The 18,852-nt window shown below is 44.0% G+C and overlaps 1 protein-coding gene across 1 annotated transcript in view; it reads right to left on the bottom strand.

Annotated features, from left to right (window-relative positions):
* LOC138357549 (pregnancy zone protein-like) overlaps positions 1–16,415 on the bottom strand; it is a 657,491-nt gene extending 641,076 nt beyond the window's left edge. Inside the window, exon 1 of the mRNA XM_069314408.1 lies at positions 16,285–16,415. Coding sequence (XP_069170509.1) covers positions 16,285–16,349 — 65 coding nt within the window. The 5' untranslated portion in view covers positions 16,350–16,415. The remainder of the gene's footprint in view (positions 1–16,284) is intronic.
* Between the last annotated feature and the right edge of the window lie 2,437 nt (positions 16,416–18,852).

The following is an 18,852-nucleotide window of genomic DNA, read 5'->3' on the forward strand; positions in this document are numbered from 1 at the left end:
GGTCGGATCCCAAGTAATGGTTGTGCTGCCAGGTAAAGGTAGGGTGACCAAGTCGCGGTTCAAAGGACCGAACCGAGTGCTGCGACGGTTGAGTCCAGTGTCGTACGAGATTGGGAAGCCGGATGGACCCCGGAAGAAACAGGTGTGTCACGCAGGCCGCCTGAGACCTTTCTTCACTGTGGAAGGTAGAGCCGCCAAGCAGGACGGAACGAATACCCGAGAAACCCAGCGGAAGACGTGTCTGAGTGTACCGAGGGACCGAGAACTCCCGGAGGAGGAAAGTGAGTGGTCCAGGGCGGACGGCACCAGTCTCACCTGCACTGAGAGTCGGACAAGGATCAAGGTCAAGCACATCAAGGGGAAGGACGACGTAGTAGCGGACGCCCTATCCCGCATACACTAACGAGACATGACTCTTATTTTAAGGGGAGGGGTATGTGACGGAGTTCCCCCCCCTTATAATTCTCCCACGCCTGCAGTAAGAGTCATGTCTGCTTTTCCCAAGCGTTCTCTACGTTGCAGGCTACAATTTGATATATGGGAGAGAGTGAAGTATTCTCGGAGAGCCGAGAAATTTATGAAATAGTAATATTTTGGCCTGTGGTTTAGGCCCTTTAGGGAGCCAAGATGGCGCTTACCTCCCTGATCTCCCGCCAAAACCATGTGACGTCAGTGGCACCGGATTGGTCACCGACAGCAATGTGGCACCGGGAGCCAATGAAAACTTCCCATAGCGAAAGTGACGTCACGAAGGAAGGGGGCCCAGCAGTCAGCAGTCAGACACGACACGTCATAGAGGTCAGACGTGCGACGAATGGTCCTGTCAGTTGGACAGTTGTTTCCCGCTCCCGTGGATTTACGCGTCACCTGAAGTCCGCCAGTACTCTGAGAAGTCTTCCCTAGTTCATGTGTTGAACCAGAAGAGGGAATTGACGGTTATTTGAGCAACAAGTGCTCCAGTCAGGTACTGTGCAAGAAGCAGTGAAGCCGTGCAGTGATGTATGTGGCGTCTGTGGCTTTTCACCAGTTCGTGACAGCGTAGTGGCTGACAGAGCCACTGGGTAGCTGAGGAAGAGAGGACTATTTGGGGAAACCGGACGACTGTAGCTGAGACGTAGGCGACAGCCGTTGCTGGGAGAAGACGAAGGCCAGGAGACCGACTCCAACCTTCAAGAAGTTAAGAAGGAGGACGGACCTGCAGTGAGGAGGCACGGAGACGACGCGCTAAACGGTGGGACGACGAGAGGCTCTGGTAGGACACGACGACGTGTAGTGTGGGGGCGTTCCCGACACGAGGACCAGGAGCTACACCTCGACTCTCATCGGAGGATAGGGTGAAGTAGGTGTTTCTAGTTCCCTCCCCATTCCCCCTTTAGTTAGCTATATTATTCGGCTATATTATCTAGCCTGAGGATTTTATATGTCGTGAGCAAGTCTCACCCATGTCACGGTAAAGCACTAGTGTGCTAGACAGTACTATCAAGAGTACTTGTAATATTCATGTTGATTATTGGTGTGTACAGGCACCAGGGACAAGTGATAAATTTACTGTGTTGTGTATATCTTTCTATAGATTTTGATATGAACATATAGTGGTAAATTATATATAATATTATGCCAGTATTTGAAAGTTAGGCTGTGTGCCCAGAAATCATTTATTTTCCATGTATTGATATTTGATGTGTCTACATTATATATGCTATGTTCATGCAGTGATAAGTCGTTTGTGAGTACAGTGAATTATTGAGTTATCGCCCACGAGAGAAAGTAATGAAAACTCCAGTGTTAATATTTCATAATATATTGTTGGATGAATAACAGTGTAAGGCCATTACAGTGAGTCATTATAGCATTGATTGTAGAAAAGACTGTTTGAGCCTGAGTACAGTGTAACCCAGTGATATGTGTTGTTGTAGCCAATATCGAGTGTGCGAATTTCATAGTAATATTGGAGAACTTAAGGAAACAGCGCGCGTGAATCTGAAAACAAGCAAAGAGCTTCTGCGCGCGGGCCAGGCGATCAGCTGTTCTTGACACTTGATGAGGAGGGGGAGGTGTTGCCACCTAATGATCGCAGACTATTCGTGGGAACTTCCGGCCGCGTCAGGATCAGTTGATTTATTGATTTATTTGTTGCTGTTTAGCCTTTGTGACATCTTTCATACATTTTAAGTAAAATACAAAATTATCTTTGTGTTTATATCATCCCCTCCATTGATCTTGTGGCTATATTATACTGGTAAGCATTGAGTGATAACAATAAGTACCTGCCTGATTCCTGATCTTTTGAGTGTGACCTTGCCAAGGCTACCACTAGTTCCACCAGTCCACTGATGGTGTTACTGGCCACCTAAAACACCAGTTGGCGACCTTGTGGTTAACCGTAGAGCCCGATTGTTGGGGAGGGCACACGATAGTCAAGTGCTTGAGCCGTGTTCTCACTCTTTCTTAATAAGAGGCCGTTAAGATTGACTGGGAGACTCTCCTGGCGTGCAGTGGCGCCGTGAGGATCGAGTGAAGACCCGCAGGGCTACGGTGAGTGACCTTGAGCATAACTACTGCTCACCCCAGAGTAAGGGTAGAGAATAATAGAGAGGTGAAACCCCAACAATATATATATATATATATATATATATATATATATATATATATATATATATATATATATATATTATATATATATATATATATATATATATATATATATATATATATATATATATATATATATATATATATATATATATATATATATATATATGTCGTACCTAGTAGCCAGAACGCACTTCTCAGCCTACCATGCAAGGCCCGATTTGCCTAATAATCCAAGTTTTCATAAATTATAATATTTTCTCAAATTTTTTTCTTATGAAATGATAAAACTACCCATTTCATTATGTATGAGGTCAATTTTTTGTTATTGGAGGTAAAATTAACGTAGATATATGACAGAACCTAACCAACCCTACCTAACCTATCTTTATAGGTTAGGTTAGGTTAGGTAGCTGAAAAAGTTAGGTTAGGTTAGGTTAGGTAGGTTAGGTAGTCGAAAAACAATTAATTCATGAGAACTTGGCTTATTAGGCAAATCGGGCCTTGCATAGTAGGCTGAGAAGTGCGTTCTGGCTACTAGGTTCGACATATATATATATATATATATATATATATATATATATATATATATATGTATATATATATATATATATATATATATATATATATATATATATATATATATATATATATATATATATATATATATATATGTATATATATATGTCGTACCTAGTAGCCAGAACGCACTTGTCAGCCTACTATGCAAGGCCCGATTTGCCTAATAAGCCAATTTTTCATGAATTAATTGTTTTTCGACTACCTAACCTACCTAACCTAACCTAACCTAACTTTTTCTGCTACCTAACCTAACCTAACCTATAAACATAGGTTAGGTTAGGTTAGGTAGGGTTGGTTAGGTTCGGTCATATATCTACGTTAATTTTAACTCCAATAAAAAAAATTGACCTCATATATGATGAAATGGGTAGCTTTATCATTTCATAAGAAAAAAATTAGAGAAAATATATTAATTCAGGAAAACTTGGTTTATTAGGCAAATCGGGCCTTGCATAGTAGGCTGAGAAGTGCGTTCTGGCTACTAGGTACGACATATATATATATGTATATATATATATATATATATATATATATATATATATATATATATATATATATATATATATATATATATATATATATATTATATATATATATATATATATATATATATATATATATATATATATATATGTATATATATATATATATGTATATATATATATATGTCGTACCTAGTAGCCAGAACGCACTTGTCAGCCTACTATGCAAGGTCCGATTTGCCTAATAAGCCAATTTTTCATGAATTAATTGTTTTTCGACTACCTAACCTAACCTAACCTAACTTTTTCTGCTACCTAACCTAACCTAACCTATAAACATAGGTTAGGTTAGGTTAGGTAGGGTTGGTTAGGTTCGGTCATATATCTACGTTAATTTTAACTCCAATAAAAAAAATTGACCTCATATATGATGAAATGGGTAGCTTTATCATTTCATAAGAAAAAAATTAGAGAAAATATATTAATTCAGGAAAACTTGGCTTATTAGGCAAATCGGGCCTTGCATAGTAGGCTGACAAGTGCGTTCTGGCTACTAGGTACGACATATATATATATATATATATATATATATATATATATATATATATATATATATATATATATATATATATATATATATTGGTGTATACTGGCAGCAGGTTTTCTTTCAAACATGTTTCATTGAATATGACCGCATATTCTGTATTTATTATTTTCTGGTTTAGGGCTTCTATCCCTCTAACTATTTTCTTAGCATCAGGGCTTAATTGGAATAGGAGTTCTCCAAAACTCATTTTCGTACTTTTAAGGTGAAGAAAAGAAGTGATTTACTATAGAGTGTATTACACTTATTTGTATAATTTGCACGACGTTTCGAACCTCCATGGTTCATTCTCAAGTGAACAGATCTTACAATACTAGTTGATTTTATACCCGCATTAGGTCAGGTGATAATACAATGAAGGTGAAAAACATGGGGGGATACATAAGGGATAAACATAGGGGCTGCAGAAGGCTTATTGGCCCATACGAGGCATCTCCTATCTAAACACAAAGATTAATCCAGTCTAATTGGCCTGTTATGTTGGACATTGTCTTCTGTGTTGGCATCGATATGTTCTTGTCTTGTCCTTACTCTCATGGTGGGTAGAGTAAATAGTTCCGTGATTTGGGTGTTCATGGAAGGTCGCTCTATTCTTATGTGAATTGCCTCAAGAATTTGTAATCTTCTTGAATCTTGGGTTTTGTCTATTATGCAAGTATTCTTGTTCAACATTTCTCTTGTTAGAGTAATGTCATGGGCTTGTCTCATGTGATTCCTAGGGGCACCAGATTGAAGATGGCATGTCAAACGCCTCGTCAGCTTGGTCGACGTCATACCTATGTACTTACATTGAAGGTTACATCCTTCGTGGGGGCAAGTGTACATGTATACAACGCTTGACTGCTGTAGAGGGTTCTCCGTCGGCTTCGGGCTGTTTTTGATAAGGAGTTCGGAAGTCTTCTTGGTTTTTGGTTTTGTAGAATATTATCAGGTTTATGTTTTGGTTAGGAGAACCAAAAAGACACCTAGAGAGAGAGTCAGTACTCCGATTTCACATGAAAATAGTGAAAATAACAGTCTGCCATTCTTGGATGTACTAATAACAAAAACAGGAACCTCTTTAAGCACCAACGTATATACCAAGCCCACCAACATAGGATTATGCCTGATCGGTAGAAGTGAGTGCCCCCAAAGATACAAAGCCAGTGTTCTCAATGCTTATATTCGTCGAGCGCTTACCCACTGCTCTGAATGGAGCAACGTGAGTAGAGAGTTTGAAAGAGTAACTCAAGTATTGGTGAACAACGGATATAGCAACGCGGAAATAAACGCTGCTATAAGAAGACACTTGGACCGTTGGTATAATTCAGAACCTAGAACAGAAACCACAACACCCCCAATAAAATTATATTACAAATCAACCATGCACAGTGAACATATAAAAGAGGAAAGAATAATGAAAGAAATAATCCGTAAAGGAGTAAAAAGCACTACTCCTAACCAAAACATAAACCTGATAATATTCTACAAAACCAAGAAGACTTCCGAACTCCTTATCAAAAACAGCCCGAAGCCGACGGAGAACCCTCTACAGCAGTCAAGCGTTGTATACATGTACACTTGCCCCCACGAAGGATGTAACCTTCAATGTAAGTACATAGGTATGACGTCGACCAAGCTGACGAGGCGTTTGACATGCCATCTTCAATCTGGTGCCCCTAGGAATCACATGAGACAAGCCCATGACATTACTCTAACAAGAGAAATGTTGAACAAGAATACTTGCATAATAGACAAAACCCAAGATTCAAGAAGATTACAAATTCTTGAGGCAATTCACATAAGAATAGAGCGACCTACCATGAACACCCAAATCACGGAACTATTTACTCTACCCACCATGAGAGTAAGGACAAGACAAGAACATATCGATGCCAACACAGAAGACAATGTCCAACATAACAGGCCAATTACACTGGATTAATCTTTGTGTTTAGATAGGAGATGCCTCGTATGGGCCAATAAGCCTTCTGCAGCCCCTATGTTTATCCCTTATGTATCCCCCCATGTTTTCACCTTCATTGTATTATCACCTGACCTAATGCGGGTATAAAATCAACTAGTATTGTAAGATCTGTTCACTTGAGAATGAACCATGGAGGTTCGAAACGTCGTGCAAATTATACAAATAAGTGTAATACACTCTATAGTAAATCACTTCTTTTCTTCACCTTAAAAGTACGAAAATGAGTTTTGGAGAACTCCTATTTCAATTAAGCCCTGATGCTAAGAAAATAGTTAGAGGGATAGAAGCCCTAAACCAGAAAATAATAAATACAGAATATGCGGTCATATATATATATATATATATATATAACTGAAAACTCACACCCCAGAAGTGACTCGAACCCATACTCCCAGAAGCAACGCAACTGGTATGTACAAGACGCCTTAATCCACTTGACCATCACGACCGGACATAATGAGGTGATAGCCGAGGCTATTTGAACCACCCCACCGCCGGCACTCGGATAGTTATCTTGGGCATAGCATTTTACCAAATCACCTCATTCTTTGGGGCAACACGTGAGGAACACAAATGCGAACAAGCCTGAATGGTCCCCAGGACATATGCAACTGAAAACTCACACCCCAGAAGTGACTCGAACCCATACTCCCAGAAGCAACGCAACTGGTATGTACAAGACGCCTTAATCCACTTGACCATCACGACCGGACATAATGAGGTGATAGCCGAGGCTATTTGAACCACCCCACCGCCGGCACTCGGATAGTTATCTTGGGCATAGCATTTTACCAAATCACCTCATTCTTTGGGGCAACACGTGAGGAACACAAATGCGAACAAGCCTGAATGGTCCCCAGGACATATGCAACTGAAAACTCACACCCCAGAAGTGACTCGAACCCATACTCCCAGAAGCAACGCAACTGGTATGTACAAGACGCCTTAATCCACTTGACCATCACGACCGGACATAATGAGGTGATAGCCGAGGCTATTTGAACCACCCCACCGCCGGCACTCGGATAGTTATCTTGGGCATAGCATTTTACCAAATCACCTCATTCTTTGGGGCAACACGTGAGGAACACAAATGCGAACAAGCCTGAATGGTCCCCAGGACATATGCAACTGAAAACTCACACCCCAGAAGTGACTCGAACCCATACTCCCAGAAGCAACGCAACTGGTATGTACAAGACGCCTTAATCCACTTGACCATCACGACCGGACATAATGAGGTGATAGCCGAGGCTATTTGAACCACCCCACCGCCGGCACTCGGATAGTTATCTTGGGCATAGCATTTTACCAAATCACCTCATTCTTTGGGGCAACACGTGAGGAACACAAATGCGAACAAGCCTGAATGGTCCCCAGGACATATGCAACTGAAAACTCACACCCCAGAAGTGACTCGAACCCATACTCCCAGAAGCAACGCAACTGGTATGTACAAGACGCCTTAATCCACTTGACCATCACGACCGGACATAATGAGGTGATAGCCGAGGCTATTTGAACCACCCCACCGCCGGCACTCGGATAGTTATCTTGGGCATAGCATTTTACCAAATCACCTCATTCTTTGGGGCAACACGTGAGGAACACAAATGCGAACAAGCCTGAATGGTCCCCAGGACATATGCAACTGAAAACTCACACCCCAGAAGTGACTCGAACCCATACTCCCAGAAGCAACGCAACTGGTATGTAGAACCACCCCCACCACCGAGTGCCGGCGGTGGGGGTGTTGCCCCAAAGAATGAGGTGATTTGGTAAAATGCTATGCCCAAGATAACTATCCGAGTGCCGGCGGTGGGGTGGTTCAAATAGCCTCGGCTATCACCTCATTATGTCCGGTCGTGATGGTCAAGTGGATTAAGGCGTCTTGTACATACCAGTTGCGTTGCTTCTGGGAGTATGGGTTCGAGTCACTTCTGGGGTGTGAGTTTTCAGTTGCATATGTCCTGGGGACCATTCAGGCATGTTCGCATATATATATATATATATATATATATATATATATATATATATATATATATATATATATATATATATATATATATATATATATATATATATATATGCAATTGATGATCACAAAACACTTTTATGCGGTCATTTTATGCGGAAAATTCACAAAGAAATATGAAAGGAGGTGAACGTTTCGGCTTGTTAAAGCCTTTGTCAACACCACACTGACTAGAGGAGAAGGGAGAAGGGGAAGGATATAAAGGCCGACACCTGACCAACCCATCCCTAGGGAAAGAATTAACCAGAAACAGGAATAGCTTAGCTTAGAATGGTCAAAGAGGATTAAGCGGTCAGAGAATATGGATTTTTGTATGACCACCTGTGATCTTTCATATTTTTGTATCACAAGTGATTTTCCTTATCAAATGGGTATTCAATTCCAACACAATTTCGTGTTTGTTTCATGTTCTGTCTTGTGTTGGAATTTAATACCCATTGAATACCCATTGTTGAAAGTTCGTTTTTCACCTCATCCACCTCACCCAAATGTAGATATAAACCTCAAAAATGTGTAAGCGCTATTCAGTTTCAGTTGTGTGTTTGTAAACTAAAGTCTTTGAAAATGTAATAAGTTTTACGAAACGCGCTCAAGTGTCGCGTCAGACTAGAAATAAAAATGAATTTTGGAGAATTGATCTTTGAATTACCATCAACAGTGAAAAGAAACATAAGAAAGATAGAGAAAATTCGTGTTAGAAATATTAATCTTACTTTTTCGGTCATATATATATATATATATATATATATATATATATATATATATATATATATATATATATATATATATATATATATATATATATATATATATATATATATTAGTATATTTTGGTAGCAGTCTTTCCTGTAGACATATATTATTAAATATGACCGAAAAAGTAAGATTAATAATTCTAACACGAATTTTCTCAATCTTTCGTACATTTCTTTTCACTGTTGGTGGTAAATCAAAAATCAATTCTCCAAAATTCATTTTTATTTCTAGTCTGACGTGACACTTGAGCGCGTTTCGTAAAACTTATTACATTTTCAAAGACTTTAGTTTACACATACACAACTGAATAGAACTTACACATCTCCGATTTGTTTATATCTACATTTGAGTGAGGTGGATGGGGTGAGGTGGCATTAATAGGGTATTAATTTCATCAACACAAGACAGAACACGAAACAATGGGTATTGAATGGAAGTGATTGTAGAAAGCCTATTGGTCCATATTTCTTGATGCTTTTATATTGGAGCGGAGTCTTGAGGTGGGTAGAATATAGTTGTGCATTAATTGGCTGTTGATTGCTGGTGATGACTTTTTAATGTGTAGTGCCTCGCAAACGTCAAGACGCCTGCTATCGCTGTATCTATCGATGATTTCTGTGTTGTTTACTAGGATTTCTCTGGCGATGGTTTGGTTGTGGGAAGAGATTATATGTTCCTTAATGGAGCCCTGTTGCTTATGCATCGTTAAACGCCTAGAAAGAGATGTTGTTGTCTTGCCTATATACTGTTTTTTTTGGAGCTTACAGTCTCCAAGAGGGCATTTAAAGGCATAGACGACGTTGGTCTCTTTTAAAACGTTCTGCTTTGTGTCTGGAGAGTTTCTCATGAGTAGGCTAGCCGTTTTTCTGGTTTTATAGTAAATCGTCAGTTGTATCCTCATATTTTTGTCTGTTGGGATAACTACTCCAAGTTTGTACTAAAGAGGCACCCTTCTTGAGCCCGGATGGGCACATGTATAAGCAAGTAGATGGGGTCGCCATGGGTTCTCCCCTAGGTGTCCTGTTTGCAAACTTCTACATGGGTACCATCGAGCAAAACGTCTTAGTCGACATGAACTTGAAACCGGCCATATACTGCAGGTATTTTGACGACATTTTTACACAGGTACCTGATGTCAGACATCTGCAGGAGCTGAAGGAGGCGTTTGAGCAGAGTTCCGTGCTGCGTTTCACTTACGAGATGGAAAAGGATGATGTTACGGACCCGAGCCCAGCGTCCGAGCCCGGAGCAGTAACGACCACGCCATCTGTGGGTCAGCTCCCGAAACCCCCTCCAAATGGCCGCCGCCATCAAGTGAGGACAGGAAATACCAGCCACAAGGGCTAGTTTCCCGTCCTGATCAGCTCATAACACAGCCGCTGCTGGCCTCTGGTGAGGTGGCGCTTAGACAGCAACGCCATCTATGGAGTGGATAGGTGGGCGTTTGGGTCTGAGCCGGTAAGTGACGTGCCCTAGAGTGTCCCTAGTACTGATGACGTGTCTGATTACAGAGTCGACCTGGGACTGCTGTAATGGAAGTTGGATCAGTCTACCCCAGGCAGCCGTCTTGTCTCCAGGTATTTGCTGCAGCAGCTGTGAGTCGCCCCCCCGGATGAACACTGTGGTGTTAGCCTGCCTGTGAAGTGGCGGTTGAGGGGTTGTCATACCCGGGACTGACTGGTGGAGACGCTTAACCACTGGGGTGTTGTGGAAAGGAGAGTGACCTGTGGGATCACACGAGGCTCCTGACTAGGGCTCGCGACCTTAGTATTGATCGTGGAGTGGCCTAACCAGCGCTGCTGATTGGAACCTGCCAGCTGCCGGCTGGATTTGTGGTTGACGGCCTCCACGACGGTGGCCCCAGTGGAACTGTGATTTGGCTGGCCTGTGGCCAGGGTAGACTCAAAATGATCGAAGGATTCATCGTAAGGCCACAAGAGGATTAAGAGCTTAGCCTTGTTGAGCACCGTGAACGTCCAGAGTCTTCAGAGGAAGACTACGTTGTATATAATAGTGTTTAACCCCCCCCCCCTGTGTAACCTTTTATATATTATTTATGGTGACGGTATTAATTATACTATTAATTTTTTGCCTTTATTTCCCTTCCCCTTTAATTTACTTGCGTTACGGATCACATCCCTTGAAAGCCACTACTAGCTTGGGGCCGGATACCCTACCTCTAACAACATCTGAGAAAGAACCCGGTTGCGACCCGAGAGGGCCGTAACAGATGGGAAGCTGCCCTTTCTAGATGTAACAGTCATGGAAAAGAGCGGAGGTTTCCACACTGCAGTCTACACTAAGGAAACGAACATAGGAATGTGCCTAAATGCCAACAGCGACGGCCCAGACAGGTACAAGAGGAGTGTCGTTAACGCATATGTCGACCGTGCTCTCAGCCACAGCTCAGAATGGAAGCTGGTCGACGAAGAACTCTGTAGGGTAAGGCAGGTCCTAGTCAACAACGGCTTCTCCAATGGTTTCTTCGAAGACATCATAAGAAGGAAAGTGAAATGCCATGCAACCTCTGAAGAGACAACTAACACAACACCTATACCCCCTATTAGACTATTTTACAGGAACTTCTTTTCCACAGCTCATAAAACGGAGATGGAAAAGGATGGTGTTACGGACCCAAGCCCAGCGTCCGAGCCCGGAGCAGTGACGACCACGCCATCTGTGGGTCAGCTCCCAAAACCCCCTCCAAATGGCCGCCGCCATCAAGTGAGGACAGGAAATACCAGCCACAAGGGCTAGTTTCCCGTCTTGATCAGCTCATAACACAGCCGCTGCTGGCCTCTGGTGAGGTGGCGCTTAGACAGTAACGCCATCTATGGAGTGGATAGGTGGGCGTTTGGGTCTGAGCCGGTAAGTGACGTGCCCTAGAGTGTCCCTAGTACTGATGACGTGTCTGATTACAGAGTCGACCTGGGACTGCTGTAATGGAAGTTGGATCAGTCTACCCAAGGCAGCCGTCTTGTCTCCAGGTATTTGCTGCAGCAGCTGTGAGTCGATAGATACAACACAGAAATCATCGATAGATACAGCGATAGCAGGCGGCTTGACGTTTGCGAGGCACTACACATTAAAAAGTCAACACCAGCAATCAACAGCCAATTAATGCACAACTATATTCTACCCACCTCAAGACTCCGCTCCAATATAAAAGCATCAAGAAATATGGACCAATAGGCTTTCTACAATCACTTCCATTCAATACCCATTGTTTCGTGTTCTGTCTTGTGTTGATGAAATTAATACCCTATTAATGCCACCTCACCCCATCCACCTCACTCAAATGTAGATATAAACAAATCGGAGATATGTAAGTTCTATTCAGTTGTGTATGTGTAAAGTCTTTGAAAATGTAATAAGTTTTACGAAACGCGCTCAAGTGTCGCGCCAGACTAGAAATAAAAATGAATTTTGGAGAATTGATTTTTGAATTACCTCCAACAGTGAAAAGAAATGTACGAAAGATTGAGAAAATTCGTGTTAGAATTATTAATCTTACTTTTTCGGTCATATTTAATAATATATATCTACAGGAAAGACTGCTACCAAAATATACTTATATATATATATATATATATATATATATATATATATATATATATATATATATATATATATATATATATATATATATATATATATATAAATATATATATAGAGGTCAATACCTCTTTGTTCCCATAGCGTCTGAGACGCATGGCCCCTGGGGCAAGAGTGCCTTGGGATTTCTCAAGGAATTGGGGTCCAAGCTCATTGACGTCACCAGAGACCCAAGGGCTTCCAGTTTTTTATTTCAGCGTCTCAGTGTGGCGATCCAGAGGGGAAATGCTTGCTGCGTCCTCGGTTCCTGTCCAGAAGCGGAGGAGCTTCAAGAGATCCATAACCTTTAGGCATTTGTCTTGTATGTTTTGTAACCTTTAAATACACAATAAAGGAAAAAAAAAAAGGGAAGGGGGTGGTAGGAGAAAAGCACACAGAAACTGTATTGGAGGGGACCCACATTCCCTCCAATGCGTTATGTGTGGTTTCCTCCGAGGCTATGGGTCCCCCTTCTTCCAGCCAGAGGTGGTACTCTTATTTTGTTTTTGTAAAAAAGTATATATATATATATATATATATATATATATATATATATATATATATATATATATATATATATATATATTTATAAATATATATATACATACACGTACGTATTCAATCACCTACACAAATTCACATAAAAATAATATTTTGTATCACAAGTGATTCAACAAGAGGCTCATAACAGTCACTATACGAGGCACTTTATATTTATTGGGAGTCACACAGTTACAGTCATGTGCTCCACACCCACCCAACTGGGCGGTAGCATTACAGTCACGTGCTATACACCCACCCAAGTGGGCGGCAGCTTTACAGTCATGTGCTCCACACCCACCCAACTGAGCGGCAGCTTTACAGTCATGTGCTCCACACCCACCCAACTGGGCGGCAGCTTTATAGTCATGTGCTCCACACCAACCCAACTGGGCGGCAGCTTTATAGTCATGTGCTCCACACCCACCCAACTGGGCGGCAGCTGTATAGTCATGTGCTCCACACCCACCCAACTGGGCGGCAGCTTTATAGTCATGTGCTCCACACCCACCCAACTGGGCGGCAGCTTTACAGTCATGTGCTCCACACCAACCCAACTGGGCTGCAGCTTTATAGTCATGTGCTCCACACCCACCCAACTGGGCGGCAGCTTTATAGTCATGTGCTCCACACCCACCCAACTGGGCGGCAGCTTTACAGTCATGTGCTCCACACCAACCCAACTGGGCGGCAGCTTTATAGTCATGTGCTCCACATCCACCCAACTGGACGGCAGCTTTACAGTCATGTGCTCCACACCCACCCAACTGGACGGCAGCTTTACAGTCATGTGCAGGCTGTACCTACAGTAAGCAATCTTTGGAGACTTCACAAGGATTTCTGGCAGCACCTCATTATGAATGAAGTACTTAAACATTTCTTGGACACCATTGATGGTGTTGTATCTGAATTCCGCGATTTTTTTCACATTCCATTATTTAATGACGCAAAGTTAGCAAATAATTCTGCTGACAGAGTTTACATTTAGTCAAATCTACAGATGTTACAAACTCCAGGAGGTACTCTCTCATTACAGAGGAGGTACAGAGGCGTTCAATACCAATTGTTGTTATATAAATATATATATATATATATATATATATGCGAACAAGCCAGAATGGTCCCCTGGACAATATGCAACTGAAAACTCATATATATATATATATATATATATATATATATATATATATATATATATATATATATATATATATATATATATATATATATATATATATATATATATATATATATTTTTAACTTATAAAGATAATTTTTAACTTTAAATATAACTGTGTATAGTTAGGCATAGACTAAGTTTGGTTAGTTTAATTGTTTAGATTCAGTGCCCAATTAATAGTATATTTCGTGAACGAAGCATTTACACACGTGGGATTCGAACAGATAACGTAATGAATCCCGTGATGAATCACTTGATGAGTCCCATGATGAATCACGTGATGAGTCCCGTCATGAATCACGTGACGAGTCCAGTGATAAGTCTTGTGATGAGTCCCGTGATAATTCACGTGATGAGTCCTGTGATAAATGATGTGATGATTCCTGTGATGAATCCCGTGATGAGTCTCATGATGAATCACGTGATGAGTCTTGTGTTGAATCCCGTGATGATTCATGTGATGAGTCACGTGATGAGTCTCGTGATGAATCACATTATGAGTCTTATGATGAATCATGTGATGAGTCTAGTGACGAATCACATGATGAGTCCCGTGATGAATCACGTGATGAGTCCCGTGATAAATCACGTGATGATTCTCGTGATGAATCATGTGATGAGTCCTGGGGTGAATCCCGTGATGAGTCTTATGATGAATCACGTGATGAGTCTTGTGATGAATCACGTGATGAATCATGTGATGAGTCCTGTGATTACTCACGTGAGGAGTCCCGTGATGAGTCTTGTGATGAATCCCATGATGAGTCACGTGATAAATCATGTGAAGATCCTTGTGATGAATCCCGTGATGAATCATGTGATGTGTCCCGTGATGAATCACGTGATGAATCTTGGGATGAATCCCATGATGAGTCTCATGATGAATCACGTGATGAGCCTTGTGATGAATCCTGTGATAAATCCCGTGATGAATCACGTGATGAGCCTTGTGATGAATCCTGTGATAAATCCCGTGATGAATCACGTGATGAGTCCAGTGATAAATCACGTGATGATTCCCGTGATTAATCACGTGATGATTCCAGTGATGAATCATGTGATGAGTCTTGTGATGAACCATGTGATGAGTCGGTGCTGGAGAAGAGTTGGAGGTTGGTGGGTGGTGGTGCGGGAAGGTGTTCATCTCCAGACTGGTGTACCAGCTGGGTGAAGACACACGTGGGCTATTGTTTACCGGCACGGACCCCCAGGAGCCGTCCACCCACAAACAATGGCCAATTGCTCGTTAGTTCAGCCGCGAAACATCTTGTTTATGAATGACAATGTTTTACATGCGTCCCGCAACTGATGTAACTCACAAGTTTTCTCCAACATTATATTATTTTGTCTATGGTCACATTGCACCTTTATAAATAGTTGACTCGCTGGAACTACAAATAGTTACCGACAAAACTTAAACATATAAACTACAGATATATATCGTATGACGATATATATACATATAATGTATACATATATATATCAAGTAACAATTTATACTTGAGGAAAAATTTAACTAGGAAACAAAGTGGATTAATACTGACTAAGAACAAGTGGCTCAGTGGTAGCGCCCTGGACAGGAAGGTTCGACTCGTTACAGACTGCCCACAACAGTTACTTAACTCCTAAATACCTATTTAGTACTACATGAACAGGTGCCCAACCATTTCTGATCCGTCTGGGGATCGAACCACAGATTCCCTGATACTGAGTCGAGGACGAAAACCACTACGCTAAAGGAACGGCCACACTAGGCCTGCTGACAACAGTTCTTAGTTAAATGGATATTGGAGTTCAGTTCCTGAACTATGTTCCACTATCATGGGGAAACAATATAGGAGCTCCGCCTATTTGTCAAAATTACACAAACTTTCTAAATGTTTCTTCAAAATCAAATAAGGTGAATAATGTAAACTAGTAACGTTAAGGGTGTTTGAAGGAGAGTTTACTCACCCGTGAGTGAGAGCTGCGGTGAGAGCGAGGACACAGAGGAGGCGGGGACAGTGGTAGGACGCCATGGCAACAGGCAACGAGACGTCCAGGCTGGCTGGCAGCCGGTGAGCAAGTGACTGTGGGAGCTGCCTCTTCTCCCTCACCTTGTCCGGAGGAAACGAGTTCCCCCTCCCCTCCCTTCCCCTGGTTTCCCCATCAAACCCCCCCCCCCCCCTTCGTCTCTCCCACAGGCACCCCGCCCTGTCCCTTCCTCAGGTACCCCTCCCCGTCCCTCCCTCAGGCACCCCCTCCCCTCCTGACAACATAACCCTATCCAATTAAAGAATCTAAAATATTCCTCAGTACCACTAAACACCTTAAAGAAAACTAACATGCAACAGCTACAAGCAGTGCGGTATAAGGCACTAAGGAGAGCAGCAAAACACCGTCCACCATATGATCAGACAGTCCAGGAGTTCCATGAACTTCTGAACATACAGCCACTAAACATCAGACTGCAGCACCAAGCCATCCGGGTGTGGAACACCATCCTAATGTTAGAGGACCCATTGTTAGAAAGACTACTCCAAGATGAGACGCCCCACTCCCACAGCTGGTGTCCCAAGATTAGACGCCTCACTCCCACAGCTGATGGCCCAAGATGAGACACTCCACTCCCACAGCTGGTGGCCCAAGATGAGACACCGCGCTCCCACAGCTGGTGGCTCAAGATGAACCGCCCAACTCCCACAGCTGATGGCCCAAGATGAGACACCCGACTCCAACAGCTGGTGGCCCAAGAGGAGACGCCCCACTCCCACAGCTGGTGAACCAAGATGAGACGCCCCGCTCCCACAGCTGTTGTCCCAAGATGAGAGGCCACACTCCCACAGCTGATGGCTCAAGATGAGACGACCCACTCCCACAGCTTGTGGCCCAAGATGAGAAGCCCCACTCCCACAGCTGGTGGCCCAAGATGAGACGCCCTGCTCCCACAGCTGGTGGCCGAATATGAGATGCCCTGCTCCCACAGCTGGTGTTCCAAGAAGGCATGCCCAACTCCCACAGCTGGTGGCCGAATATGACATGCCCCGCTCCCACAGCTGGTGACCGAATATGACATGCCCCACTTCCACAGCTGTTGGCCTAAAATGAGACGCTCCACTCCCACAGCTGGTGACCCAAGATGAGACGCTCCACTCCCACAGCTGGTGGCCCAAGATGAGACGCCCCGCTCCCACAGCTGGTGACCCAAGATGAGACGCTCCACTCCCACAGCTGGTGACCCAAGATGAGACGCTCCACTCCCACCGCTGGTGGCCCAAGATGAGACGCCCCGCTCCCTCAGCTGGTGGCCCAAGATGAGACGCCCTGCTCCCACAGCTGGTGGCCCAAGATGAGACGGCCCACTCCCAAAGCTGGTGGCCCAAGATGAGACGGCCCATTCCCAAAGCTGGTGGCCCAAGATGAGAAGCCCCACTCCCACAGCTGGTGGCCCAAGATGAGAAGCCCCACTCCTACAGCTGGTGGCCCAAGATGAGACGCCCCGCTCCCACAGCTGGTGGCCCAAGATGAGACGCCCCACTCCCAAAGATGGTGGCCCAAGATGAGACGCCCCACTCCCACAGCTGGTGGCCCAAGATGAGACGCCCCACTCCCACAGCTGGTGGCCCGTGATGAAATGCCCCACTCCTACAGCTGGTGGCCCAAGATGAGACGCCCCGCTCCCACAGCTGGTGGCCCAAGATGAGACGCCCCACTCCCAAAGCTGGTGGCCCAAGATGAGAAGCCCCACTCCCACAGCTGGTGGCCCAAGATGAGAAGCCCCACTCCCACAGCTGGTGGCCCAGGATGAGACGCTCTGCTCCCACAGCTGGTGGCCCAAGATGAAACGGCTAACTCCCACAACTGGTGGGCCAAAATGAGACTCCCCGCTCCCACAGCCGGGGGCCCAAGATGAGACGCCTCACTCCCACAGCTTGTGGCCCAAAATGACACGCCCCGCTCCCACAGCTGGTAGCCCAAGATGAGACGCCCCACTCCCACAGCTGGTGGCCCCAAATGAGCCGCCCTAGTCCCACAGCTCGTAGCCCAAGACGAGACACCCCGCTCCCACAGCTGGTAGCCCAAGATGGGACGCCCTGCTCCCACAGCTGGTGGCCCAATATGAGACGCCCCACTCCCACAGCTGGTGGCCCAAGATGAGATGCCCCACTCCCACAGCTGGTGGTTTAAGATGAGACGCCCCCACTCCCACAGCCGGTGGCCCAAGATGAGACGTCCCGCTCCCACAGCTGGTGACCCAAAATGAGACGCCCTGCTCCCACAGTTGGTGGCCCAAGATGAAACGCACCACTCTAACAGCTGATGGCCCAAGATGAGACGCCCCACTCCCACAGCTGGTGGCCCAAGATGAGACGCCCCACTCACACAACTGGTGGGCCAAAATGAGACTCCCCGCTCCCACAGCTGGTGGCCCAAGATGAGACGCCTCACTCCCACAGCTTGTGGCCCAAAATGACACGCCCCGCTCCCACAGCTGGTAGCCCAAGATGAAACGCCCCACTCCCACAGCTGGTGGCCCCAAAT

The sequence above is a fragment of the Procambarus clarkii genome, chromosome 79 (genome assembly GCF_040958095.1).
Source record: "Procambarus clarkii isolate CNS0578487 chromosome 79, FALCON_Pclarkii_2.0, whole genome shotgun sequence".
Classification (NCBI taxonomy): domain Eukaryota; kingdom Metazoa; phylum Arthropoda; class Malacostraca; order Decapoda; family Cambaridae; genus Procambarus; species Procambarus clarkii.